This window comes from Delphinapterus leucas, chromosome 1 (assembly GCF_059928025.1).
Source record: "Delphinapterus leucas isolate spDelLeu-1000000601 "Yukka" chromosome 1, BTC_Dleu_Yukka2, whole genome shotgun sequence".
Lineage (NCBI taxonomy): Eukaryota > Metazoa > Chordata > Mammalia > Artiodactyla > Monodontidae > Delphinapterus > Delphinapterus leucas.
Genome location: NC_143129.1, coordinates 174,809,313 through 174,836,300, shown reverse-complemented (window position 1 = coordinate 174,836,300; position 26,988 = coordinate 174,809,313). Strand labels below are relative to the sequence as shown.

The 26,988-nt window shown below is 51.7% G+C and overlaps 2 protein-coding genes across 5 annotated transcripts; one reads left to right on the top strand and one right to left on the bottom strand.

The window, feature by feature from the left end:
• The first annotated feature begins 1,148 nt into the window (after window positions 1-1,148).
• On the top strand, window positions 1,149-17,477 carry PINK1 (PTEN induced kinase 1). Of its 4 annotated transcripts, none has more exons than XM_089899675.1 (9): window positions 1,683-1,789; window positions 6,434-6,531; window positions 7,173-7,457; window positions 8,852-8,952; window positions 12,329-12,511; window positions 13,394-13,557; window positions 14,509-14,636; window positions 14,976-15,215; window positions 16,034-17,477. In XM_089899675.1, exons 2-9 carry the CDS (start codon window positions 6,463-6,465, stop codon window positions 16,289-16,291), a joined length of 1,428 nt encoding a protein of 475 aa, XP_089755801.1. In that variant the 5' UTR covers window positions 1,683-1,789; window positions 6,434-6,462; the 3' UTR covers window positions 16,292-17,477. The 4 variants fall into 4 exon arrangements, with proteins under 4 accessions (XP_022407815.2, XP_022407814.2, XP_089755801.1 ...); XM_089899669.1 differs by lacking the exon at window positions 1,683-1,789 and adding an exon at window positions 6,106-6,242; XM_022552107.2 differs by lacking the exon at window positions 6,434-6,531 and having other exon boundaries at window positions 1,149-1,789; window positions 12,332-12,511.
• A 57-nt stretch (window positions 17,478-17,534) lies between these two features.
• Window positions 17,535-26,882, bottom strand: DDOST (dolichyl-diphosphooligosaccharide--protein glycosyltransferase non-catalytic subunit). The gene is made up of 11 exons (XM_022552108.2): window positions 26,682-26,882; window positions 26,341-26,451; window positions 21,909-21,995; window positions 20,942-21,045; window positions 20,713-20,807; window positions 20,321-20,414; window positions 19,909-20,057; window positions 19,353-19,500; window positions 18,604-18,724; window positions 18,375-18,481; window positions 17,535-18,284 (listed from the first exon to the last, which is right to left on the bottom strand). The coding sequence occupies exons 1-11, from the start codon at window positions 26,833-26,835 to the stop codon at window positions 18,135-18,137; spliced, it is 1,320 nt and encodes a 439-aa protein (XP_022407816.1). The 5' UTR covers window positions 26,836-26,882; the 3' UTR covers window positions 17,535-18,134.
• Window positions 26,883-26,988: the final 106 nt, after the last annotated feature.

The window sequence follows — 26,988 nt, the reverse complement described above, 5'->3', positions numbered from 1 at the left end:
TGCTGAATGTTGCAAATGAGCCCCAAAATAAATGGATTAGGCTGTGCCTTTCTACCCAAGCAATGCTGAGGTGGGTCTCAGGCCAGACAAATGTCTCCTTGCCCTGAAGCTCACCTGTCACACACAGAGATACAGGGCTATACCTACAAAAACATTCTACATCTCTTCCAGGGCCTCTTACCCACAACTATCCTTAGGGGTAAAGAGAATAGAGGTACCCATGATTACAGCAACGTTTTTTAAATGGCAGCACCACAAAATATACCTCCTTAGCCTGGGGAAGGCATAGTCCCTTGTTAAAGAATAACCCACTGACCAAATAAATCATGTAGGCCTTGTCTGGATCCCAGTTTGAGTAACTGTAAAATAAGACAAAACAACAGGGAAATCTGAATATTGACTGGATAGTAAATGATATTATGGAGCTAATGTTAATATTTTCAGAGGTGATAATAATATTGTTTATGCTTTCTTTAAAAGAGTTATCACTTAGCAATAGATATTTAGGTATTTATAATATAAAGTCATTACAATACGATGTCTGGGATTTGCTTTAAAGTTGGGGGAATGGGGCATAGGAAGGTATGCATAGATGAATAAAATAACGGCCAGTTGTTGAGAATTGTTGAAGCTGGGTAATGGGTACATGGGGTTCACTATACTATTCCAATATTGTGTGTTTGAAAATTCCCATTTAAAAAAAGGCAAGAAAAAAGAAATCAGTACGAATCCCTTTATCGGCCATTTCTAACAGCAGCTTTGGGTAACAGGGCTCTGCCACTAACAAGCTGTGCGACATTGGGCAAGTCGCTCCACGTCTCGGGGACTCAGTTCACTAATCTGAAAAATGTGGCCTTTGGGTGCGATTTCTCTTGGAGTCCTAAGAAGCCAGCAGAGACCGCGGGCTTGTTGAAAGGAGCCTAAGGGCACTGGGAGACAAGGACCCAACAATCAGGGCAACGTGAACTTTAACCTCAGCTCTGACACATATGACCTGGGTCCCTCACTGCCCTCTCCATGCCTGTTTTCGTATCTATAAAAATGACATTCCTATCTCATTGGTGGGAAAATTAACAAATGTAAACAGTCTGGCACGGTGGATGATAATAAATATGTTTCCCTTCTTAATTATTCGATTTTGCCCAGAACCAGCGATGTTCACACTGAGGACCACCCTGACACGCGACTCCTAGACCCTGGGTACAAAAGCGCAAGAAACTAACCGCCGCGCAAGCGCGCGCACAGCGCCCTCGAGCGCCCAGCCAGGAAACCGCCAGAGTGGCAGCCCCGCCCATTAGCGACCGCGCCTGCGCAGAGGCGCCGCCCCCGAAGTTTGTTGTTTTGTCCGGCGTCACCGACGCCTGCGGCTCCGGAAAGGCCTGGCTGCGGAGTCATGGCGGTGCGACAGGCGCTGGGCCGGGGCCTGCAGCTGGGCCGAGCGCTGCTACTGCGCTTCACGGCCAAGCCTGGCCCGACCTACGGCTGGGGGCGACCGGAGCGGCCGGGCCCCGCGGCGGGCTGGGGTCGCGGGGAGCGCCCGGGCCAGGCCGCGGGACCCGGCGCGGAGCCGCGCAGTCTCGGGCTTGGGCTCCCCGGCCGCTACCGCTTCTTCCGCCAGTCGGTAGCCGGGCTGGCGGCGCGGCTCCAGAGGCAGTTCGTGGGGCGGCCCCGGGGCGGCGCGGGCCCTTGCGGCCGGGCCGTCTTTCTGGCCTTCGGGCTGGGTCTGGGTCTTATAGAGGAGAAGCAAGCGGAGGGCCGTCGGGCGGCCTCGGCCTGTGAGGAGATCCAGGTGAGCTCTAGCTGCGGGCGGGGGTCGGAGCTGGGGCCGGAGCAGAGGCGGGCGGGAGTCCGGTTGGGGGCGGGGCTAAGCGCGTGGGTGTGGTGAGGGGCGGGGCTGGGAGGCCTGTACTGATTTGGGGCCCTGGGTCAAGGTTTATCTTTTTTTCTTTTTTAAGATTTAATTGTACTATTTAACACACTCTGATTTTTTTTTAATTTTTATTTATTTATTTTTGGCTGTGTTGGGTCTTCGTTTCTTTTCGCGGGCTTTCTCTAGTTGTGGCGAGCGGGGGCCACTCTTTCACTATCGCAGCCTCTCTTGTTGTGGAGCACAAGCTCCAGACGCGCAGGCTCAGTAGTTGTGGCTCACGGGCCCAGTTGCTCCGCGGCATGTGGGATCTTCCCGGACCAGGGCTCGAACCCGTGTCCCCTGCATCGGCAGGCAGATTCTCAACCACTGCCCCACCAGGGAAGCCCCTCAGGGTTTATCTTGGAGCTGGAATTTCTGGGCAGTCATTGGTTAAGGCTCATTTTCTTTGTTACTGATCTCCTCATACTCGGCCAGGACCTCACTTTTGTTTTACTGTCTTCCCTTCCTCAGCATGTTTTAAAAGATATGTTAATTATAGCTCTTCTTGCACCGAGGCCAATGACTTTCCATAAATTTTCTAAAATTTAAGGACAACTAAATCATAATAACACTTCTATTCCCGAGATGCCTGTCACCCACAATTTATGGATGGGGAAACATACTCAGAGAGGTGAAAGGTGAAGTAACTTGCTGAAGTCACACAGCTAATAAAGGGCAGTGCCCCAAGTCTGACTTTCCAGAGCCTGTGCCCTTAAACCACTGTGCCAGCCAGGCTGCATCCAGTGTAGCCGATTAGTGACATAACTGAAGCCACAGTAAAAAGCAAGAACAGCAGGACAGACCTAATGGGTTTTAGTTAACCTGCATAGAGTTATCAGAGGTGACTCGAGACACAGAGGTTCTTAGGCGTTTTAAATGTTTTAAATAGCTCAGAGAATTCTGTTTCTGCTCAACCAAAATCTGTATTTCTTCAGAGAAACAGAGCCAATAGGATGTGTTTATAAAAAGGGAGATTTATTTGAAGGAATTGGCTCTGCCGTCTGGAGGCTGGCAAGTCCAAAATCTGCAGGGTAGGTGGGCAGGCTGGACACCCAAGCAAGAACCATTGTTGAGTTCAAGTCTGAAGGCCATCTGCTGGCAGGATTCCCTCCTCTTCCAGGGAGGTCGTTCTTCCTGGGGTTTGGAAACACTGAGTTAGTACTGCCCCTGCGTTTCACAGCTTAGCGCTGAGGCGGTGGAAGGCGGGGTGACTTGCCCAAGGACACAGCTGGTTGAAAACCAAGCAGTGTCTCCCATGTTTCCTGGTTTTCAGCCCAGTTCGTGTTACTCATCACCAGAGTGTCTCACGTTTGCGCTGTCCCTTTTGGGGCTACAGGTGACACCTGACCTAGTCCCCAGCCTCTGTACTTGTCTTTTGCTACAGCTCAACTGGCAGAAGCCAAGGTCGGCCAACTTGACAAATCCTACTTAAAATTAGGGAGGCTGTTTTTAAACTGAGGAACTTGACCCCCTAAGCTTACCATCCTCCATGTCCTTTCCTCACACTTCACCTTTCTGTGACTTAAAATTTTTAATTAGTTGCCAATTAATTTTAAAAATTCGGGCATTTGGCTTCTTTTGAAAGAAAATCACCAGGTCTGGCAACTCTAGTGCTAAAATTCTGTATGGTGTCATACTGGGGTAGAACACTGACCAGTGCCTTTAGATGCGTTTGGAAAGCATTTGGGGGAAAAAAAAAAAGCCTATATAAAATAGGCAAAAGACATGAATATATATTTCACCAAGAGGAGATACAGATGCCAAATAAGCATATGAAAAGATGTTCAACATCACTAGCCGTTACGGAAATGCAAGTTAAAAATACAATGTGATATCTCTGCACACTTATTAGAACAGCTAAAATTTTAAAATTAGTGATAGCAGCAAATGCCTGTGAGGATGCAGAGAAACTGGACCAATGGTGAGAATATGAGATGGTGCAGCCACTCTGGGAAATAGTCGGCTGTTTCTTACAAAGCTAAACGTGGATCCGCTGTAGGACCCAGGCATTGCAGCCTTGGGCATTTACCCGGAGAAGTGAAAACTTATGTTCACACAAAAACCTGTACATGAGTAGCTGCTATGGAAAACAGTATGGCAGTTCCCCCCAAAAATTAAAAATAGAATTACCATATCCCGGCAGTTCCACTTCTGAGTATATATTCAAGAGAACTGAAAGCAGGGACTTGAACGGATACTTGTACACCTACATTCATAGCATTATTCAGAGTAGTCAAAAGATGGAAGCAACCCAAGTGTCCATCAGTGGGTGAAAAATAAGCAAAATGTGCTATATACATACAATGGAATATTATTCAGCCTTAAAAAGAGAGGAAATTCTGACACATGCAGCAGCATGGAGGAGCTTGAGGACATTATGCTAAGTGATATAAGCCAGTCACAAAAAGACAAGTACTGTATGATTCCACTTACATGAGGTATTTAGTCAAATTCATAGAGATGGAAAGTGAACAAGGTCTGGGGAGTCACTGTTTATTGGTATAGAATTTCAGTTTTGCAAGATGAAAAAAGTTCTGGAGATGGATGGTGGTGATGGTTACACAACAGCGTGACTGTACTTAGTGCCACTGAACTGCACACTGAAAATGGTTAAAATGGCCAATTCTGTTATGTGTATTTTACCACAATTCTTAAGAATAATTTTTAAACACAGATGTTCACGGCAGCATCATTCATAATAGCAAAATATTAAAAACCCAAACATCCTTCAGCAGGTGAATTGTTAAACAAACCCTGGTACGGTCATACGGTGGAATACGAAGCAATAACAAGGAGTCAGCCATCGATAGGTAACAACCTAAATGAACCTCAAGGGCATTATGCTTAGTGAAAAAAAGTCAGTTCCAAAAGGTTACATCCTGTGCGATTCTATTTATATAACAGTCTTGAAATGACAAAACTGTGGAGATGGAGAACAGATCACTGGTTGCCAGGGGACTGGGATGGGTGGGGGTGGCCCAAATACAAAGAGGTGGCACAGAGGAGTCTGTGGCGACGGAACACGCTGTCTTGATTGTGGTGGTGATTGCATGTATCCGTACGGGGGATAAAATTGCATAGAGTTACGCGTGCGCACGCGTGCACACATGAAAGAATGCAGGTCAGAAAAGATGGTGAGGGACTTCCCTGGTGGTCCAGTGGTTAAGACTCCGTGCATCCACTGCAGAGGGCGCATGTTCCTAGTCGGGGAACTAAGAACCCGCTTGCGTGCGGCCAAAAAAGAAAAAGTGAAAACTGAGTAAGGTCTGTAGTCTAGTTAACAGTAGTGTATGTTGTCACTTTCCTGGGCTTTGTACTAGTGCTTTTTATAAGATGTCACTTGTGGGAAACTGGGTGAAGGGTACACAGGACATTTTGTACTTTTTTTTTTTTTTTTGCTGCTTCCTGTGAGTCTATAATTATTTCAAAATTAAAAGTTTTAAAACATGTATCTCATTCCCAAAACCATGGTTGCTAAAGGATTACTCTACGAGATATTGCTTCCACTCCACAGAGTTTGGAAACTAGTTGGCAAGGCAAGACAGACTTTCGTTTTTTAAAAACATTAGAAGTTATCATACGAGGTGTGTTAGCTCATAGGTTCTCAGTGCTTTAGGAATCCTCCAGGAGGAAAGGTTGCTGTGGGCTGGGCTGTCAGGACTGGTTATAGGGGAAGCAGGAGCTTGAGTTCGGACTTGCTGGATGAGTAAGGATGAGCAGGTAGAGTGAAGACAATAGAAATAGGGGGCGGGGGAGGGGAATAGTTTGAGCAAAGGTTCAGGGAGAGGCATGCGAGAGACCAGCACGGACAGTGCAGACCAGCCTGCAGAACAATTTTCCCATGTAGGAAGTACCAGGACAAGGTACCGAATAACCTATCAGGTTCTTGAACCTGATGAGTGACACGTGAAAGCAGTGTGGTTTCATCCGGCTCAGAAGCAGGTGAAGGGAGTACGTGAGTGGGAGAGTCTGGAGCTGAGTGACTAACCATGAAGAGGGAGGGGTCAGCAGGTCAGATGGGATTTGAGGGGGAAGGCAGAGTTTGGATGACTGCAGAAGTGATGTCACCTGCCTGGAGTAGGCAAGAACCCCGATTTGGGGGAAATAGCCTCGATCCCAGTGCATCCCCACAGCACCCGCATTTCCATCTATGTCCCTCCGAACTCTTGTATTCTTGTTTTCCTTTCTGCAAACAGAATGGCCCACCAGATTCCTAAGAGGTAGAGACAGGAAGACATGTATGGTCAGGCCACTCAAGATGGCCGTCCTCTTGCTCTCTGTACATCCCCTGCTGGACCAGTCCCTGCTTCACTTACATCCTACTCACAGGAAGGTGCTTGCCCCCTGCCCCAGCTAGTGATTGTTCTAAGCCTTAGGCCAAAACAGCTCCACCTGCTAGTTTATTAAAGGGAAACATCTGTCCTCGTGATGGTCATTAACCTGAGGGGCTGTGAGGGACGTGCCCCAGCCGCCAGTTTCCCTGGTAACTGATGAGCCAACCTGATACCAATTTCCCTATAAAAGGTAGCCGCCTTCTCCCCCGACTAGTGAAGATGCCGTGTCCTGCCTGCTGTCTGCCGCACACGTTGGGATGTTGCTCCAGGACCTTATGCTGCAGACGTGTAAGATGCCCCGTCCAATAAACCATTGATGTCTTTGTCACTGTCTCCAGGCTCTTTCTTCAGTCGTCTCAAGGCTGGGCAGATACAAGGCTTGCAGGCCTGTGGGCTGCAGCCCAACAACAGGACCTGATGACTCGGCTCCAGGGAGCCCCCTTATTTTACCCCCTGGCCTGCAAAAGCAGCCTGAGGTCATTCCCAAGTGGGAGGGGTGGCTGCTGACCACATGCTTCTGCCCATACACAGTTCTTGGTAACCGTCCAATACCTGCCCGCCGAGGTCTTTGCAGAAGGAGCCGTCTCCATAATCAGAAACCCCCAAGCTTGTGCTGGGAGCTTGACAGGCAGCAAAGGAGTGATGTGCCAGCTGCAGAATTTGAGAGTTCTGACCTCTTAACTAATTCATGTTCTGTGGGCTGCCTTGGTGACTGCAGTGAAGTGACACTTCGAGAAAATTTATTCTGAGTAATGAGAGAGAAAGCAGGATGGCCTGAGCCCAGGACGAGCAGTGAAACCCAACTTGGTTGTGTTTTTATTGGCTCTTGGTCTTGTCAGTGAAGAGCTCGCCTCACTGTGCCTCCGCATCCCTTCACTGAAGCCTTCCTGGGCTCCCTGCCTCACGGCGCCTGCTTTTTTTCTTCACAGGCAGTTTTCACCCAGAAAAACAAGCTGCTCCCTGACCCATTGGACGCTAGACGCTGGCAGGGTTTCCGGCTGGAGGAGTATCTGATCGGGAAGTCCATTGGCAAGGGCTGCAGTGCCGCTGTCTATGAGGCCACCATGTCTGTGTTGCCCCAGAACCAGCAGGTGGCAGGGAGTATCGGGCTTCATCCAGGGAGAGGCCCAGAGATCATTCCACGAGGAGAAGAGGAGCAAGCCCCACTGGCCCCTGCCTTTCCCTTGGCCATCAAGATGATGTGGAACATCTCGGTAAGAGTGGGGCCCTCCATCTTTAAAGTCGGCGTTTCTCAAAATGCCCATCTTGGGGGAACCTCGCGGCGCTTTTTCCCAGGCAGTAGATAGGAAACAACACAGATTCTCCACAGTACAGGTGCGTCACGCTCTTGCACAAGAGTCTGAAGCAGCATGTCTCAGACTGTAATATGTCCGTGCATCACCTGGGGTCAGGTTAGAAGGCAGATAGATTGTGGGCAGCTGCTGCGGGGTGGAGCCTGAGACTCCCCGCCGACCCCCGCCACTGACGAGCCCCCAGGCGATGCCCATGCTGCTGGGCCGTGAGCCACACTGAGTAGCAAGTGCCTAAAGTGTCCAGGCCGATCAGTTGATTTCAGGGCTGCAATCTGCACCGGCCTCTCTCTCCCTGACCTGCCATGCTGGGCACAAGGGGCCGCACGCCTCCCACCGCCCCTGCAGACCCAAGGCTGGCTTGTCGCGCCTCTGCTCTCAACTCTTGCAGAACTCGACACTTTGGGAAATTGAGTATTTTTCCCACCTGAAAACAAAGACTTCTGTCCATTTAGAGTAATTTATCTTGCCATTACATGGGGGGGTGGGAGGAGAGGTTAGGAAATTCATCAAGACCTGATGCGTTTCCTCCTGCCCAGAGCATCTTTCCAAGGCTGAGGTGGGACACAGCCACACAGCTCATGCTGGACACTGAAGGATGCAGGTTCAGGTTTCGATCTGGGGAATGGAGGTTATTAGACTATACTTCCACGCTGGGCTAATAGCTAACAAGTAGCCAAATCCTCGACCTAGGAAACATCCAGTCTTAGTATCAAAACTCCCACTGGTTGGGGCACGACAGCAAATGCATTCACAAAAGCTAAAAGACTTGATTCTTAAAGGATTCTTGACAGGTTTCACAAGAGCTGTTCATAATGAAATGAGGGAAATAAGGTGCTTTTCCTTGTTTTGTGTTTTTTACTGGGTGATGAAGAGGGCTGCTCTGTGATTCGGCACGAGTTTATCCAGCGGGGGCTTGCCGGGCTGGGCCTGTCTGCTGAAGGGAGCCTGCGAGGGTGAGCGTTAGTGCTCGGTGGTCAGGTTTGAGCCTGGTGGTGACCGGAGGCATCTATGGCAGGAAGGAGGGCCCCTGCCTTGATCATCTTGACACCTCCTCCTGCCGTGGGCACCTGAGCTGTCAAAGGGTGTGAGGTGTGGGGAGCGTCCTCTGGGTTGGCATGGATGGCATCTCTGCCCTCTCTCTCCCAGGAGAAACTCGGCCTCCCACTTCAGAGAGGTTATCATAGCTTGAAGGTCAAAACCAATTCTAGGCAGTAGCTGTCCTGGTCCAGATTATAAGGAGGGCCTGGACTTGCTTGGACCTGTGTAACCCTGGATCCATTACGGATGTGTTCCAGGCGGGCTCATCCAGCGAAGCCATCTTTAGCACAATGAGCCAGGAGCTCGTCCCAGCCAGTCGAGTGGCCTTGGCCGGGGAGTATGGAGCAGTCACTCACAGGTAAGCACCCATCTGCCCACCACACAGAGCAGAATCCCCACCTGTGCCCTCACCACTCAGCACAGTGTCTGACACGACACACAGTAGATAATAAATTCTCACTGAATGATGTAGTCAGTGATGGATTTTCAGTTGGTGGATAATTGGGAAAGATTGTAGATGGTCTGACTCTGGTGGAAGATGCAGGTGGCTGACTCACGCTGGAGTAGGGAGAGAAGGCTGTCCAAAGCTGCCCAGTTCAGAACCATGGAAAATGGATCTGGTTTCTGATGCCTGAGTAATGCCCAGGTGGAAACAAATCGAACTCTGTCCCCAGCGGAGGCAACACTCACTTCACGAATAGCTGCTGTGACCCGATAGTGCCAAGAGATTTTTCTTTTAATGGCCTGTTCTCCATGTGACAGAGGAGCCTGAGAAGTCGGGAGCAGAGTCTAGCTTGGTAAGTGCTAGAATTGCGTCCGCTCAGGTGCTGAGGGAGCCCAGAGGTGTGTGTGTTGCAGGGGTTCGGGGCCATTCAGAAAGGCCTCTTGAAGGGACAGTTTGTTCTGCCTCTTGGAAGATGGATAGCCATTAGCTAGGCAAAGAAGTAGGAAAAGAGGCTCCCTCCACAGAGGGAAGAGTCTGGATGGCAGCCGAAGCTCACCTTGGCTTTGCAAACCCACAGGTTGTAAAAGATAATACTTGTGCCAGAGGAGACGCTGTGCTCCCTTTAGTATTTGTAGACCCCCAGGAAGAGGTGGCCCGCTGCATTTTTGGTGACTTACTAGAGGGTTGGTCTGTAGATCAGAAGCAAGAAGGTGGAAATGGGGACTTAAGGAAACATACGTGGAAGACCCCTTCCAGGGCTTGGAAGGCTCTAGTGTGACTGACGGTCGGTGCAGGCCTAGGGAAGTAGCTGCTTGGTGGGCTTAGCCCTGGCCTCCTCTTCTCCGGATTCCTTTGTAGGGAAGTGTGGGTGTCAGCTGGTTCCTAGGGTCTAACTTTATCCTCTGGTGCTTCCTTTTGTGGTGGAAGCGTCAGCCAGCTGACATGGTGCTGCCGTGCAGACCTGTCACTCTCCAGTCTTCTACCCACTTTAGTTTTTTCACAGCATTTATCTCCATCTGTCCTTAAATCGTAGATGTCTTTGTCTATTTATTAATCGTCTCTCTGGCTGCAGTGAAAGCTCTCTGAGGGCAGGGCTTTTATGTTTGTTTACTGTGTACACCCAACAGCTCAGTGAATGTCTGCGGAATGATTAGATGAATATGGCAGAAGGTCTGTTACCTAAAGTACTGATGACATCAACTCTGTCTCAGGAGAAAGACTCCAAGACCCTGAGAGCACTGGGTGGATTTTTTCCTAGCCTTGCTCCTCTAGGGACCTCAGACTCAGCCCTTGTGATCTGCTCCTGGGGCTGCTTCTCCCACCTGATTTCTGATCTTCTCCCGTTCACACCCTATGCTCCACCGTGGTGAATTCATATGCCCTCACCAGATGCACACAGGCCTCTTGTGTGTGCAGTTACACACAGACACACACACTCCGGTCCTGCTCCAGTTCTATACACGCACACACACACACTCCGGCCCTGCTCCAGTTCTATACACACACACGCACACACACACACACTCTGGTCCTGCTCCAGTTCTATACACACACGCGCACACACACACACACACTCCGGTCCTGCTCCAGTTCTATACACACACACACTCCGGTCCTGCTCCAGTTCTATACACACACACACTCCGGTCCTGCTCCAGTTCTATACACACACACACACACACACACACACACGCGCACGTCTCCCCGTCACAGCCACACGCCTCCTCTGGGCTCTCGTGACAACCAGGCAGCGCTTTCCCACTGTGGCACTGACAGCCTTGTGCTGTGATCGTGACTCTCCCGCTGGCCCTAATGGCCCCAGGCTAGGAACAATGCTTTGATTCCTTGATCGCCTAGGACAGGGGCCCATTTGGGTGGAGTCCAGAGGAGCTGTACAAGGCCACATGGTGGACTGGCTTCAAAGCTCAGAACTGAGGCAGCTCTGAAGACAGAGCATGTGTTGAACTCTCTGTGTTGTCTTGATGTCTCTGGGCTTCTGCTCCATCCCCCTCCTCTGCCACCCAGCGTCCTTATTTCCTACCCATGGCTACACCTCTGGCTTCCCTCAGGCCTCAAGTTCACGTGCCCAAAGCACATGAGGGCAAACAATACTGAAACATCGGAGTTCGGAGCAGGGAAAGATTTATTGCAGGGCCATGCAGGAAGGATGGCTCATGCCCAAAAAACCCCCGAACTCCCCCAAGGGTTTCAGCAAAGCGTTTTTAAAGGCCAGGGGAGGGGAGGGGAAGGGGGTCACAGGGTATGTGATTGGCTCGTGCACAGTTCTCTGACTGGTTGATGGTGAGGTGACGGGGTGGTGTCACAGGGGTTAACATTATCAATCCTTAGGCGCCAGTAGGTCTGGGGGCCATGAGCCCGTGGTCATCAAGTAGTTAGCATCTTCCATTTGGTGTCACATCTGTAAAACAGCTCAGGAATGTGCATCAGATACTGTTATCCAGGCACTTTGGAGAGGAGCTAAAGCAGAGGATATGGGGGAAGGCCCCGTAGGGTCCTGCTCTGTAACAGCATCCTTTCACCCTCAGCTCCATTGCTGACTGCCCAGGTACTGCCATGTTTCTTCACTCACTCACTCCACAAAGAGAGACTCTCCCCTTTTCCTGCCAGCCACTGGGCCTCAGACATGACTGCAGGCTTGTTGCCCTTGGGGTAGGTGCTCACCCTTAGTCCCAGCAGCTCTGAGCCAGGGGCAGGTGGTTTTGCAGCCCTGGTCATGCAATCCCAAACGTGGCCATTGTGTCTGAGCGGTAGGTGTGGGCATGGCAGCAGGTGACATCTCTACTATGAACTGCATGTGTATCCATTCACTCAAAGGTTTATTGGGCTCATACTCCATGCCAAGTGTTATGCTAGAACTTGGAATCGAGGAGATTCTAGGTCCTTTACAAGCATTAACAACTTCTTGAGGTATGTTACCACCTTATCCCCCTTTTGCATTTGAGACTGAGCCCAGAGAAGTTAAGCAACTTGGCCAAGGACTTGGAGTGGCAGGGGTGGGATTCAATCCCAGGCAGTCTGATTCCAGGGTCTCCTCCACTGTGTTCTGCCACCTGGGATGGATGGACAGTGGACGGACTGGTGGGGTCACTGAATGCAATGGGTCATTGTGGGTTTTCCTTCCAAAACCAGGCTCTGCACCTGGGGCAGAGTTGATACGAGGAGCTGGGCGCATAAATGCATGTCAGTATTGAATGTGGCCTTAGACTGTTATATTTCCAAGTGTCATATCTGCTACTGGCCTCATGTTTGTCCCACTTGGCTGAAAAAGAAGATCCAAGGGGGGTCCCAAGCAGCTGGCCGCACACCCCAACGTCATCCGCGTCTTCCGCGCCTTCACGTCGTCTGTGCCACTGCTGCCAGGGGCCCTGCTCGACTACCCTGACGTGCTGCCCCCGCGCCTTCACCCCGAAGGCCTGGGCCACGGGCGGACACTCTTCCTTGTGATGAAGAAGTAAGTGTCGGGTGTGGCAGGCCCTGTAGTGAGCAGCATGCCTGGAGCCCGGGGTTGCAGGGAAGAGGGATCCCCGCCCTCTGGGAGGCCAGTTGTCCCTTTAGGACAACTTTTCATGAAAACAGAAACACGTGTTGAGTCAGAACATACTTTTCCCCTAGTGCTGTTAGTACCTTTGGCTGTTGCCCCCTCTATGCTCACCTCACCTGGTTTCTTAACATAAACTGTTCTCCTTCCTCCGTCCCTGCACCCCTGGCATTGCCGTATGGGTTTTTAAGGAAACAAGCATCTGTACTGTTACTTTTAATATGTGAGGCCCCAGCTCTTACTTCCTAATTTCAAGATGGTGGGTGGGAACAGAAAGGATACTTGGGGAAAAAAGAAATCAAAATGTTCAGGAAGAAGAGGAGGGGCTCCCCTGGTGGCCCAGAGGTTAAGAATCCGCCTGCCAATGCAGGGGACATGGGTTCGAGCCCTGGTCCAGGAAGATCCCACGTGCCACGGAGCAACTAAGCCCCTGTGCCACAGCTGCCGAACCTGAGCTCTAGAGCCCGCGAGCCACAACTACTGAGCTTACGCTCTAGAGCCTGCGAGCCACAACTACTGAAGCCCGCACGCCTAGAGCCTGTGCTCCGCAGCGAGAGGCCACCACAATGAGAAGCCCACGCACTGCAATGAAGAGTAGCCCCCGCTTGCCGCAACTAGAGAAAGCCCGTGTGCAGCAACAAAGATCCAACACAGCCAAAAATAAATAAATAAAAGATAAATAAATAAAATTAAAAAAAAAAAAAAAAAAAAGGAAAGGCCATCACTCTAATAGGAAATAAGGTGCTCCGGATCCTTGGTGCACAGTAGCCGAGGCCCTGTTGCCCTCTCTGCCAGCTACTCCTGTACCCTGCGCCAGTATCTTCGTGGGAACAGCCCGAGCCCCCGCCTGGCCACCGTGATGACTCTGCAGCTCCTGGAAGGGGTGGCTCACCTGGTGCAGCAGGGCGTCGCACACAGAGACCTGAAATCCGACAACGTCCTCGTGGAGCCAGACGCAGGTAGTTGCCCCGCTGCACCTCCAGGCGGTCCAGGGCACACTGGACTTTAGGTCTGGGGACGTTTAGGAGCGTTTGGGTCTTTTTTGATTTTTATGTTCTAAGTTGTTGTGTCTTAGCTCTGTACACAAGAGATGAGCACTCCCTCCTTCAAGATGGAGGTTTTTGTTCTCTGTGTAGGACCCGTGGAGTGGTGGTTAATGGTTCCCAGGTTCCTTTCGGTTGTCCGCTTACAGAACAGAAACCTCAGTGGTGGACATTTTCTTGAATAAAGTGAAAGAGAGGTAGACTTTAGCTTAATATAAGAAAGAATTTTCAAACAGTGAGCACTACTTGAATGTCAGCCCAGCTGCCCCTGACAGTGAGCTCCCCGTCACTGGAAGCACTCAAGTGAAGCTGGATGGTCACTTCCCTGGGGATCCTGTAAAAGAGAGTCATACCGCTGGTCAATTTTGAACTAGAAGATTTGAGATAATTAAATATGCAATTCTAGAGGAACTGGCTTTTTAAAGGAAGTCTGTATGAATCCTTTTACAAATAACTAATTCATAACACACCTATTTTTTAGGTTTGGATTTGAGGGTTCAAGTTCAAAGGCTCTCGGCGGTCATTTGAGCCAGCACCGCCTGATCAGTAAAACAAGAGCTGCTCCTTCGATCTTGGGAGAGCTCCAATTACTAGATTAGATTGGGACAAATTTTATCCCGTTCTTTGCTTGGGGATCTTGATTTCCTAGAGGCACATCTGTACTTGTGTGGCTGGCCCCGCTCAGCTCTCCGGCGAGTGGGCAGCTGTCCAGGCCTTGCTGGCCTGTGCTCCTGGGTCAACACGGAGTCCCTGTGAGCCCCTCGTACCCACATCCAGAGGGTGGCTTTAGTGGAAACATAGGACCTCGGGCGGGGGGCGCGTTGGTGGGGGAGACTCGGCCGCTCACCTCTGCCTGTCCGTCTGCAGACGGCTGCCCCTGGTTGGTGATCACAGACTTCGGCTGCTGCCTGGCTGATGAGCGCGTCGGCCTGCAGTTGCCTTTCACCAGTTGGTATGTGGACCGTGGTGGAAACGGCTGCCTGATGGCCCCTGAGGTGAGTCCTGCTGAGCGTGTCAGGTGCCATCAGCAGAGCCTCTCCCACCAGGTTTCCTGTTGACTCAACACTTTCATCTTCTCTGACCCACAATGTATCAGAAGTCCCTTCCCTGCCTCTTTGCTTAAATCTGGATCTGTCTGATGTTCCAGGAGATGTGAGTTTTGTCAGCCCAAAGCAGAGCTGAGCAGATTCTCCTGCATCTGAGCTACAGTTCACTCAGGTTCTGGGTTCCCTGGGACAGAGTTCAGATTAGTCTGTGAATTGGGTGCTGTGCAGGAGCATGAATAGTTTAGAAGTACCAGCAGCATGAGTGCTCACCGGTTGCTTTCTGAGCAGGTGTCCACAGCCTGCCCTGGCCCCCGGGCAGTGATCGACTACAGCAAGGCTGATGCCTGGGCGGTGGGAGCGCTCGCCTACGAAATCTTCGGGCTCCCCAATCCCTTTTACGGCCAGGGCAGCAGGGCCCATCTTGAAAGCCGCAGTTACCAAGAAGCTCAGCTGCCAGCACTGCCCGAGTCGGTGCCTCCGGAGGCGAGACAGCTGGTGAGGTCGCTGCTCCAGCGAGACGCCAGCAAGGTGAGGCCATCCCCAGCTTTACAGGGATTGTGTGGATGGAAACCTCGGTTCATGTTCCAGAGTAAAGGTCAGGGTTGGGCAAGCACTAGAGTGACAGGCGGCTCCTCTGTCTTACAAGGGTAAAGGCCAAGTATAGGAGACTTGCGTATAGGTAGGAGTACGGGAGCTGGCCACCAAATTAGTCAGGATTCCAGCAGTTCAACTCCTCTTGGTTTTAGTTGCTTAAAGTTACTCAGAGGGAAAGAGATGCAGTTTTAAGAAATGTTTAATGAAGATGTAGCTTAAAGAATCAGCTGAGATCTAATCAGACAGATGTGATGACGTCTCCTAAGAGATCTGGACATTGTGAAATTACTACAAAGGCTAACATATTTGAAACCTGGATTGGAGTGGCAGGTCTGGTTGAGGTGGCATGTTTAGTGGCAACAGCCTGGACAGACCAGGGCTCAAACTCCTGTCCTATCACTTACCCCTCACCGTGTGCGGCAGGCTGTCACGGTCACGGTAGGTGCTCGCTGCTGCCCGTCATTAAGTCGTGACAACTCCCCTCACTCCAGACACGGCTCCTGGGCCTTCCAGAGTGGGGAGGCTCTTCCAGCAATGCACACTGCCCCCCGCCCCCCACCAATCTGTACCCATGGAAAAGCCAGGAGTGTGTGTCAGGGGAGTGCAGGGCATTGTAGGAGGGAGAAGGGTGGAGAAGAATTTGCTCGGGGTCAGAGAAGGGAAGGCCCTGCAACGAGGATGCGTTAACAAAGCAGGCTGTGGGTGAAGGCTTTGTCAGGTATTCTAAGCATCAGCTTCCCTTCCCGTCACAGAGGCCATCTGCCCGAGTAGCTGCTGACCTGCTTCATTTAAGCCTCTGGGGTGAACGCACTCTAGCCCTGAAGGACCTGAAACCAGACAAGATGATTGGCTGGCTCCTCCAACAGTCAGCCGCCACTCTGCTGGCCAACAGGCTTGCAGAGAAGAACTGTGTGGAAACAAAAATGAAGATGTTATTCCTGGCCAACCTGGAGTATGAAGCGCTGAGTCAGGCAGCCCTCCTCCTCTGCTCGTGGAGGGCGGCCCTGTGATAGCTGATGTAGCTGGTGAATGAATTACTAAAAGAACTTCCAGTATCTGTGTCGTGATGGTCTGTGAATGCTGAAGGAGGGGCTCCTAGGTGAGGGGTGTGGGAGTCGGTCAGGAGAAAAGATGGTGCAGGGTGGGCCAGTCAGCCAGAGAGAAGGCCTCGGGTTTGGCAAGCAGAAGGAACAGCTCGAGTTCACAGTCTAGCTACTGACTCGCTCAAGCAGTGTGATTTTGATGCATCATATAACCTGTGTGGACTGAAGCTCTCTTACCTCTAAAATGAAGAAACTGGTCTGGATAGAGGTCGGCAAACTTTGTCTGTAGAGGGCCAGTACTCAGGCTGTTGCAGCTACTCAACTCTCCCATTGCAGCGCAAAGGCAGCCTTAAATATGTAAGCAAGTCAGTGTGGCGGCTTCCCGATAAAGCTTCATTTAGGGACACAGATTTGGATCTCACGTGTCACTGAATAGTCTCAATTGTCTCCAACCACTTAAACGTAAAAACTGTTCTTAGCTTGCAGGCCTACAAAAAACAGGCAGCAGGCCAGACTGACCCACAGGCCAAGTTTGCCAACCCCGCGTCTAGACGAATTCAGAGGGCCTAACTAACTCTAAAAAGAAACGCTGGCTAATCACCAGGCCCCTTTGTGTATCAGCGCTAAAAATGTGACTAGCTCTCTGCGTACAAATCCAAAGGAATGAGCCCGCTGTACCAGGCGAGGGGCTACTCGGGTGTAAGCTGCTGACCAAAAAGTCCCACCTTAAGCTCGTGTCCTATCTTCACAGACCTCTGAAAAGTTAGTTAGTGGCCGAGCTGAGGCGGGTCAGACCTGCGTTCCACGTTAGAGTCTGCGTGTTACCTGCGCTAAGGCAAACGTTCGCACAGGTCAGGGTATGCAGGTATCAGAGTGAAAAACGCTGAAGTGAGGCCTGAGATGTGGGAGCCTCTGCACTTCAGTCACACGTCCTGGAACAGCTCTGAGGGTGCTCTGGAGGAAGCATCGCCATGGAGCTCGTCCAGCTACTGAATTGAGTCTAGCGGAGCTAACATGACTGATGAAATGGGAATTAACAGTACAGTGTTTTAAACTTGCTAATTTTCCCCTTCTGACTAGTGTTTCTTACAGGAATTGTGAAGAATTAAATGCATATTTCCAACTGCAGAACATGTATGTGCCTGGAACTGAATACTTGGCTCAAAGAGTGATTCTTACGCGACAAAGACAAGAAACGATCAATGACGGGGAAGGGATTTTACATACAACTTTATACATGCTTTTTAGGAACACAACTATTGCCTAAAGCAAGGCGAACATAATTTAAGGTTCTTTTCAACCAAGCAGTTCTATAATTCTGTTATAAAGTCAAGCACTGTTGACCTCCTAGATTTCCAATTTCAGTGATTTCCCCACTGGCCTTTATTAACCTTATTTTATCCCTTGACGTTTAGAAGCTCTGTCATTTCCAGTCTTCAGCAAAACTAAAAAAGGCCACTTACTTACTGTTTTGTATCCAGTCATTCTCAGCAGCACCCACACCATCAGCAAAGCACAACGGGGGCCAGATGAAGTTTGAGGGCGATGCTTCTCTTTATTTTAGAAATGAGAGTTGACTTCACATGTGAAAACACACTTAGCATTCAAGGTGGAAAAACTTAGAAATTATTCCCTAACCCCCCCACCCCTTGGTACTCAATGTTCCATCTCCCGCTGAGGTAAGCTGTGCCACTGTCCGTGGCTTTAAAAAAAAACAAACCCCCCCCAAAAGACCCACCATAAAGGGGAGAAATAGCAATCCTATAAAAACCCTCCATGTCTGTTGAAAGGAGTCTGGGGCGCCGGCCCCTCAGTCAGACTTCTCCTTCTCCTTCATGTGTAAGAAGACGACGCTGAAGAAGAAGAGCCCCACCATCATGGAGAAGGCGCTGGCGTAGTAGGGATAGGCCGAGGGGATGAAGCGCTCGTACTGCGTGTGCTGCAGGGGCCGCACCGACACCTGCGACACGACAGAGGTGGCAGGCCCTGGCCACGCGGAGGCCCAGGTGGGGCCGGCGCTGGCTGGGGACGGGGCTGCAAGCCGGCTTACCTGAGTGGAGGAGTACAAGTGCGTGTAGCCTAGCCGGTTGTAATCCACTTTGAACTGGAACACGCCGTACACGTCAGGCAACTTGAACTGGACGCTGTACTTGCCAGCTGGGGAAGAGCCGAGACACGTAACCAGGAGGGGCTTCCCACGGTGTCTGTCGGCCGCACGAGAGCCGGCCCGAGGCAGGGACAGGCTTCCCAGAGTTTTCTCTTGCAAGAATTGCACTCACCTTTCCTCTTCAAGAAGGTCCTCACAAAAGGATCAATGCGGACAAACTCCAGCTGGATGTCGTCACCATCAAAGGGGACCCATCTGCCGTCTGAGAGCTGCTCAATCACGATGCTGTACTCCTGAGGTGAGAGGCCGGTTAGCCGGGTGGCCGGGGACTGGCGGGACGCCCCCAGCCCTCAGCTGCACTGGATCCCCAGTGAGTCTGGCAGGAACCACCAGGGGTTCTGAAGACCCGGGCAAGCCCCACCCACCGCCCCTGGACAGTGATGGAGGACGCCACCCAGCCGGCTCACCCCCCTGACTCGTACCTGCACCCCTTTACAAGCCCATGGAGGCCTGCACCCAAACACCGCCCTTCCCGAAAGCACCGGGCACTCCTGGGCATCCCTGCTTGCATATTCACTGCTCTCGCCTTTCCCTACTTCTCTTCCTGACAGATTCATCCTCAAGACCCAACTCAAATGTGGTTTCTCATGTGAATTCCGCTCCTAGCAGAGTGAATCAGCAAAGCCCCTCCCACCTCTGCATTCGCACAGCAAAAGCACACCTCCTCCAAAGGCCGCCTGTTAGGGTATGGGTTTACTAGGCAGGCTCTCCGCACCTCTACTGACTTTCTTACAGTGAAGATGAACTTATTCAGCCTTGTTTAGGCCCCTCAGGCCCAACACAGAAATGTTCAGTAAGTGCTTTTGAGCGGAATCAACTTGGCCAAAACCCAGGAGCCCTCCCGCTCCAAGGAGCTCTTACCACTAGGTCAGTGACAGTGTAGGCGTTGGGTGGGGCTGTCTCGCCCACCCGATGATGGGACACAGGCCCCACACGTAGGACACCCTCCTCCTTGAACACCCAGCGGGAAAGGGCCACAGCTAGCTCATAGTTGCCTGTCTGGGAATACCTGCAGAAGGGGAAACAGGAGAGGCTGGAGCGCTGGAACCAGCTTCCTTCCAGGGGTGCCTGGTAAACCAATCACTGTCCACCAAGGTAAACCACACACAGCCAATTTCTGCCTAGAGGCCATACACATTTAGGGATGCTGGTGAACAGGAACACAGAAGGATAGGTGTGAGGTGTTGCTTTGCGTGTCACCTGCACAATAAATATACAATTACCGAAACATCTCCAGATAAGCTGTCGCTATCCTGAAAAGTCTGGACTGCCAACATCAACAATATAAAGTCTTCAAATAATTTAAAAGCACCTGAAGATAACGTAGCCTCTGACACTTCTAGCTAAAAGCCTCCTTCTTCCCCATCCACGCAGACCTACCACCCAGGCCACACCCCTAAGCACCCCCTGTGTCTACCTCTGGGAGCCGGGCGCGGCCTTCTGCACCGCCGAGTTGAAGAAGGCGTCGCTGAAGAAGTCGAGGGAGCCGCTGAAGATGACCCGGGCGTTGTTCCTGGCCTGCAGCCCCGCGATGAGGAGGGTGTTCTTCCCCACGGCGTGGGGGTACTGGGAACGACACGAGGCCGTCAGCCAGGAGAGCCAGGGCGAGGGACCAGCAGCGGGGCCTCGGGCCAGCCTGGGCCCCAGCTGAGGGCAGAAGTTGAGACCCACCCCGCTACCCCGCTGTGGCTGCCCTCGTCCCCCTCCCAGCAACTTCTCATTTCATTGCCTCAGAGAAGGGTGCTCTCCTTGCTTCTCGTTTTCAAACAAAAAGTGCTCTGCTACCAGGCCCAGGGCCGGGAGGCCTCACGGCGGCGAAGGCCCCTCACCTGGGTGATGGGTTTATCGGGGAAGAAGGAGTAGGAGGTGGAAGCGCCTGTCAGGATGTCCAACACCAGAGGATTGTCGGGGTCGGCCACCATCCTGGAGAAGGACAAGAAAAGGGCCAGCCCGGACCCCAAGGGCTCAGCCCAAAGGACCTGGGGCCCTCCAGGAGCCATTTCTTCATAAGAATTAATCCTACTTTCTAACAGCCAATCACCTAGCACTCCTCTTGCTGTCACAACGGAGCCTAACTCTTAATGTCACATATTCATCTCATCCACATCCTCTGGGAGAAGGAAAGGCCCCCAACAGTCACAAGTTTGGGCTGGTTTCCTGACTAAAGAAAGCGATCCCTTCTTCCCCCGGGGTTTCTGCGGGCCTCTCGTTGCTCACTCACCCGACACCTCGAAAGAGGACAGGATTCAGAGACGACTTCCCCACGATGGTCGGGGCCTTGAGCAGGTTCTCCGTGTCGGCCACGACGAGCGTATGCTGCAGGGGCAGAGGGAAGATGGGGGTCAGGAAAAGGCGCCCCAAGCCACGGAGCCTCTCCGGACGCCCTCCCGGTTTCTAGGCTGAACTTTGCTATTAGGGCCTGAAACCTGGAAGGTGACAGGCCTGATTACCTGGCCAAGGTCTGAGATGTCATAGTTGTGATGGTCGATGACAGCTGTTTTCTCCTCGTCAAATTCGATCCCACACTCACTGCCCAGCTCTCGAAGAGGGTCACCTGCAGTACAGACCCAAGAGATGCCTGACTGACCCTAAGGCGGGCCCTGGGCTAAGCAGTGCCCCTCGTCCTAGCGTCCTCACGAGCCGCTCTCTACCAGTCAGCCCCGGGGCCCTGCAGCTTCAGCAGGCCAGGCGCAGCGCCCACTGGACCCCTGGGCAACAGCACGGTGTTCTGCCTGCGCGAGTCGGAGCCTGAACTGACAAGTGCCACCACCTGGCCCTCTCCCTCCGCAAGCACAGTGACCTTGGTTGTGCGCAAAAACCTCCTTGGAAGCAAAGTAACTGGCGCGGGCGAACTTGATCTGGATGAGCCTGGGCTTACGAGGTTTCTCTCTTCCTCATCATCGCCCCACCAAGAACCCCACCCAATATGGTTTTAAAAACGTATCGACACTGGAAGCAATGAAACAAGACTGGTCAGTGGTGTTCACTGGTGCAGCTGGGTGGTAAGTACATGGGATTTGGAACACTGGAACTCTCCTCTCCCTGCTTCTACGTATCTTTGAAAATGTCCGACGTAAGAAACACAAAAATAATCTGTCAAACCTCCCCTCTTGCCTTCTTTTCATAAGAGAAGAGCCACCAAAACAACACGAAAGAAACAAAGGAAAAAGACAAAAACAGAAGAAGGGAAAAACAAACAAACAGGGACCCCAGTCCTTCAAAGGATCCATTTCTCATCTCATGGGCTCTGGTCACAGGAAAGCACAGGAGGGACCAAATGGCACTGGCGTTCCCTCACTCCCTCCCTGGCTGAGGCCCCCCTCCGTGAGTGCCAGTTTGGCAGCTTCCATTTGTAAAGCTTTCTAAGCTCCCTGGAGAAATGGTGGAAAACACCAGAACTTCCCAGGTCAGACTTACCAATGTCTGAGCTGGCAGCTACCAGGACACGGCCTCCACCGTCGATAAAGGTACTGATGGTCTCCACGTTGATATTTCCCCCGAAATCTGAAAGAATCACCAGAGTCGTGACCCAGAAGGTTCCTCTAACTGCTCCTCTGACATTTGGGCGGGGAAGGTGGCCCGCAGACCAGCCGCAGTCAATCACAGGATAGCACCCTCTGGAGGCCCAAAACGAGAGGGACCTCTACCATGCACACCCCGACACAGGGCAATTCTCCCAGCTTCCCCAGTGTGAAGAGCCAAAAATAATGACTCAAATTCATAAACCTTTAGAAGTATGAAGGAAATCATCAAACACCTACCAATTATAGCTGTCAAGTTAGTCATACATATTTCAAGTCACACATAAACTATTCATCTAGAAATGTCGCATTTTCCCACTCACATCTCATGAAACAATTTCATTCAAACTTATCACCTGCACCTTTCACATCAGTATCTTTGTCTTCACCTGAGCCACTTCTGGGGTCACCTAACAGTTCTCCAGGGCCCATCAACTTCACTTCCGTCTAAGCCATCTGAGAAACAGCCCTTTTGAATTTGAGGAGGATGCTGTCACTTGACACTAGGACTCCTTTGCCTGACATGAGACGTTTTTCCCTATTAATCCTACAGATTTAGATCCAGGACGGCGATAACAGGACCACTTCACATACTGTTTTAAAGTGGTCACCAAAAAGGTGCACTAATTTCCAGGACCTGTAATTGTGAGAGCATAACCCTTTTTGGTCAATCAGCTGGGACAGCCGCAAGCATCCAGAACTAGCACTGAGTGGGGCTACTGCAGGCTCCTGAGTCTTCCCCGAAGTGCGCCCTGACGTTCAACATAAAGTAATGGCGGCAGTGCTTAGTAATTCACTTATCCATTACATGAAAATTACTTCCTGTGTGCTGAGAAGAAAAATAAAGGGGGGAGAGGGGCTGTAATATGTGCACGCTGATCAGGGAAGCCCTTGAGAAAGCACAGTGCCTTTGAGCAGGTGCGAGAGCAAGCTGGGCAGATGCGGGCGCTAGCATCCCAGGCATCGAGAAGGACAGGGGCGAGGTCCCCGAGGCGGGGAGCAGGTCTCCACTGGAGAGAGCAAAGCGGGGAGAAGCAGCAGAGCAGGCCGGTTCCTGCAGGCTCTGTAGGCCCCGTGACGACAATGGCCACGTGGAGGAGCCACTGGAGGGCTTTGAGCAGGAGACCAACGTAATCTGTTTGTATCTTTAAAGGATGGTTCTGGCAGCTAGGTGGGGAATCGGGTACAGGGGGTGAGGGTGGAAGCAGAGTCATGGGTTTGGAGGCCACTGCGATCACCCAGGCGGTGAAGGGTGGTGACTGGACCACAGGGGTGGAGGGGGAGGTGGGGAGGGGAAATGGGGAGGAGGGATGGGCCTACACCTGCATTCTGAAGGCCAAGCCTGATGTGAGGTGTGAGAGGGAGAGAGGCACTAAGGACAACCCCCCAAGATTTCTGGCCTGAGCAACTGGAAGGTTGCAGGTACCATTTACTGGGACTGGACACAGAAGTCTGTCCATTACATCCACCGGGCAGTTAGAAATGAGTCCACGACATAACTTTGTGAAGATCTGAATAGGAGAACGGCCCTCTTTTCTGAGGGGTAATTTTCAGGAGAAAAAACTAAAAGCGTCGTGCCTTTCCGTCAGATAGACGGAACATCTTGTGTGTGCAGGCTCAACCCCTCACAGCATGCTAAGCCCCATCCACCCTCCTCCAGAGCGGCCAGGCAGATCCTCAGACAGCACAAAGACAGCTTTGTGGTGCAGCACAGTGGTTCCCAAGCAAGGCGACTGTGTTGCTCAGAGCAACGCCCGGAGACGTTTCTCGTCACGAGGGGGAAGGAGGCTACTGCCGTCTGATGCGTAGGGGCCGGGACAGCGCCCACAACACAGAGTTGTCCAGCCCAAAACGTCAAGAGTGTTGCCGTTGAAACTCTAGCATAGTAACACAGGCTATGAAATTGAGATACCCGGGCTTCGATCCAGGCAATCCCTTCACCTTTCTGAGCCCGTTTCCCCATGTGTAAAACAACCCAGTGTTTCCTGGGTGCAGAGGATGTGCGAAGGATCCTTCTCCTGTAGCCGTTACTGCATGTGCCTTGGGAGCTTCCGGATCCCAGAGAGGGCAAGGAACCCACCGATCTCCACATGGAGACAGAAACCAGGTCGGCGTCCTCACACCTAAGGGGACCACGGTGGTAGCACAGGAGGGCCCTCAGAGTGGGGGCCAAACTCTTACCCTGAACCCAGCCCCCAGCACGGTAGCCTCCTCCCCGGGCGCCCAGGAGGGTTTCCTACGACAACGTTCCCCACCCTGCAGGGCAGACAGGGTGACAAAAGATGTGGGGCAGGGCTTCAAATAGCACTGCGTCTCAGAGACATTGTTCCCCTTCCAATTATTTTTCCAGCCTTCTCGATCAAAGAGAATGATCACAGTCCAATACTGGTCTTAACGCTTCTCTAAACTAGCTCACCTCCTCTTTTAAGAGGACGCCTCGGGCCCAAAGCCTTCAGCAGACTGAGAATCAGCTAGAACTTGACAGCACTGCATTCATTCTATTTACAGGTGCCCGCTACTGACTGCAAATGATGGCACTGGCTTTCCATTTGCAGTGGCGATAATGGGTTCATTACTAGTTTCCTTTTAAACTGGTATTTTAGTGTTGTTGTTTTTTAAAGCAGGTCAACTTGAAGAAAAACTTTATTAGCACAAACGATATGGAAAATGGTAAAAATCATAAAGGGAGAATGGAATTGACTGCGATCTGTGAAGCAGTTTTTTAGGCTCTGCCGTTTCTCCCACCAACAGCAGCCTACCTCAGCCTCCTCCCAATCTACCTGCCACTGCTTCCCTGCCTCTCAGAGACACTCCCGAGCACAACCTGGGCGGCCCCTCCACTCCATCTTGGACATCCCGACACGTGGTTTGGTAACTCCTTTCAAGTCCTTATTTTTATTTATTTTTACTTCCTCACAGACAGACTGAAAAACTCCTCAAGGGCAGGCTCCAAGCTCAGAGTTCCACCGCCGCAGCAACCTGGCAAACGCCAATTATCTGCTAAAGGCTCCATTCGCCTGCCTAGTGACTTGAAGATTTTAACTGGTTCAACTATACTTGCCTCCAAAAAGCCAATTCCAAAGGCACATGCTGCAGGGGAGGTGGGGGCAGCTCGATAAGTAAAGGGAACTTGGGGAAAATACGTCAGGGATTTGGCAGAACCCCGTCTCACGCAAACCACAGAGAATAAAGTCGATGCCAGTGAAGTGAAAGCCTTCCTAAGCTTCATCAGCTGAAGGAAGAGATGGCAGTACCGTCTTACCCCGGACAGGGACAACTTGTGTCCTCTGAGAAAAAGATAAACTGAAGCCACTAAAGAAGAGAACGACTGGGATGCTCACAAAAGCACGACAAAAGGGAAACAGCCAAAGGAACTGGGGATATTTAGTCTGGAGAAGAAACAACTGAATGGGCCCTGATTATGCGAAGGCTGTGTCTGTAAGCAAAATAAGCATTAGACCTATTCTCTAAGGCCCTGGGGAGTATCAGAAACCCTTTCCCTCCCTGCCCCCAAATAAACAAAGCAGGAAGTGGGAGACAAATTCCAGTTTAACATAAGAACTCCTTAACGGAGTTGTCCAGTGGCGGAGTGCGTTGCCTCCTAAGATAGTAAGCTCTCTATCACAGGAATGTCAACTGGAAAATCTAGTGAAGATGTTCATTCTGATCAACAACCAGCCTTCTGCTAAGCCCTGGACATATCCACCCAGCCTCAAACAGGGGGTAAGACTAGGTAATCACTAAAGGTTCTTTTCAGCCTAACTATGACTCCATCTGAATTCTTAGGATCAACTACCATCAATGCCCCTTAACAGCAAACCATATTTATAGCACGTCATTTCCTCTTTCCACACAGGCAAACCCAATGGCGGGGGTGGGGGGGGAGTGTGCATCTTTCTTATCAGGCCCTTTAACAGAGAAAACTCCCTTCCCTAAGTAGCAGAGCCAGGAGGGGTTTTTGGGTTGTTTTTTTTTTGGCCTCACCGGGCGTCTTGTGGGCTCTTAGTTCCCCGACCAGGGATTGAACCCGCACCCTCGGCCGTGAAAGTGCACAGAGGCCTCACCACCAGACCGCCAGGGAATCCCGAGCCCGGAGTTCTATGGTCTGCAACAACACTTGATCCCACAATCCTCAGCTGTGTCTTTTGGAGAGAAGATGTCCTCTCCTAAGCCCAGATTAGAAGTAAACATTTTCCTCTTCTCTGTTGGCAGCAGCGCTCAGGGCTGGCGACTCACCCCATCCCAGAACATGCCCAAGATCCTGAAGAAAGGGATAAATCAGTCCTGGGCCTCGAATCCCAGTTCTGGGAGCGACCGGCAGCCCTTACCTTCTACCGAAGGGGAGAAGATGATGAGATTGTCATAGAGGAACTCCCCGTACTTAATGAGGGACAGACTGGGGTCATCTGCGGTCTTGAATGTGAGTACAAAGCCCCGATCTGGAGAAGAAAACAGCGAGCTGAGGCAGACGGGGACGCAAAGGGAAACCACCGCTGCAGAGATCATGACCGTTCTCCGCCCCCACCCTCCCGCCCCACTAGAGGCAGGTCAGACCTGGACAGCCAGCTCATGGAAAACGAGTGGGAGGGAGGGCAGCCAATGTCCTCGGGCTTGGGGACCTTTCCAACCCCAGACTTTCACCTGCCGCCCCCTCGGACCCCAGTCTCACCCTTCAGGCTCCGGAAGAAAAGCGAATGCGTCTCCCGCAGGTTGAGGTTGTCCAGCAGCACCAAGGTGCGGGGACCGCTGGCGCCGACCAGGCCAAGCAAGGGCAGCAGCAGCCACAAGATGGACCAAGCACGGACCGCGGCGCCGAGCCCCATCTTCCCGCTCCTGCCAAAGAACCCAAGCACCTGGACACCGGAAGTGCTCCTTCCACAGTCGCCCAATCGCGGCCCGCGGTCGTGGAGTACAACCCGGAAGTGATCCGAGTACGTCGGGGCTGGGCGTTCGGAGCCGCTGCTCGGATGGTGAGG

Coding starts and splice junctions, on each gene's coding strand:
- DDOST (XM_022552108.2), bottom strand. CDS start 26,835: ATGGGGCTCGGCGCCGCGGTCCGTGCTTGGTCCATCTTGTGGCTGCTG. Junction 20,808..20,941: donor ACATCTCAGACCTTGGCCAG/GTAATCAGGCCT, acceptor CTGCCCCTGCAG/CATACGCTCGTCGTGGCCGA. Junction 18,285..18,374: donor ACTTGTACTCCTCCACTCAG/GTAAGCCGGCTT, acceptor GTCGTGTCGCAG/GTGTCGGTGCGGCCCCTGCA.
- PINK1 (XM_022552106.2), top strand. CDS start 1,394: ATGGCGGTGCGACAGGCGCTGGGCCGGGGCCTGCAGCTGGGCCGAGCG. Junction 8,953..12,328: donor TATGGAGCAGTCACTCACAG/GTAAGCACCCAT, acceptor TGGCTGAAAAAG/AAGATCCAAGGGGGGTCCCA. Junction 12,512..13,393: donor CTCTTCCTTGTGATGAAGAA/GTAAGTGTCGGG, acceptor CCTCTCTGCCAG/CTACTCCTGTACCCTGCGCC.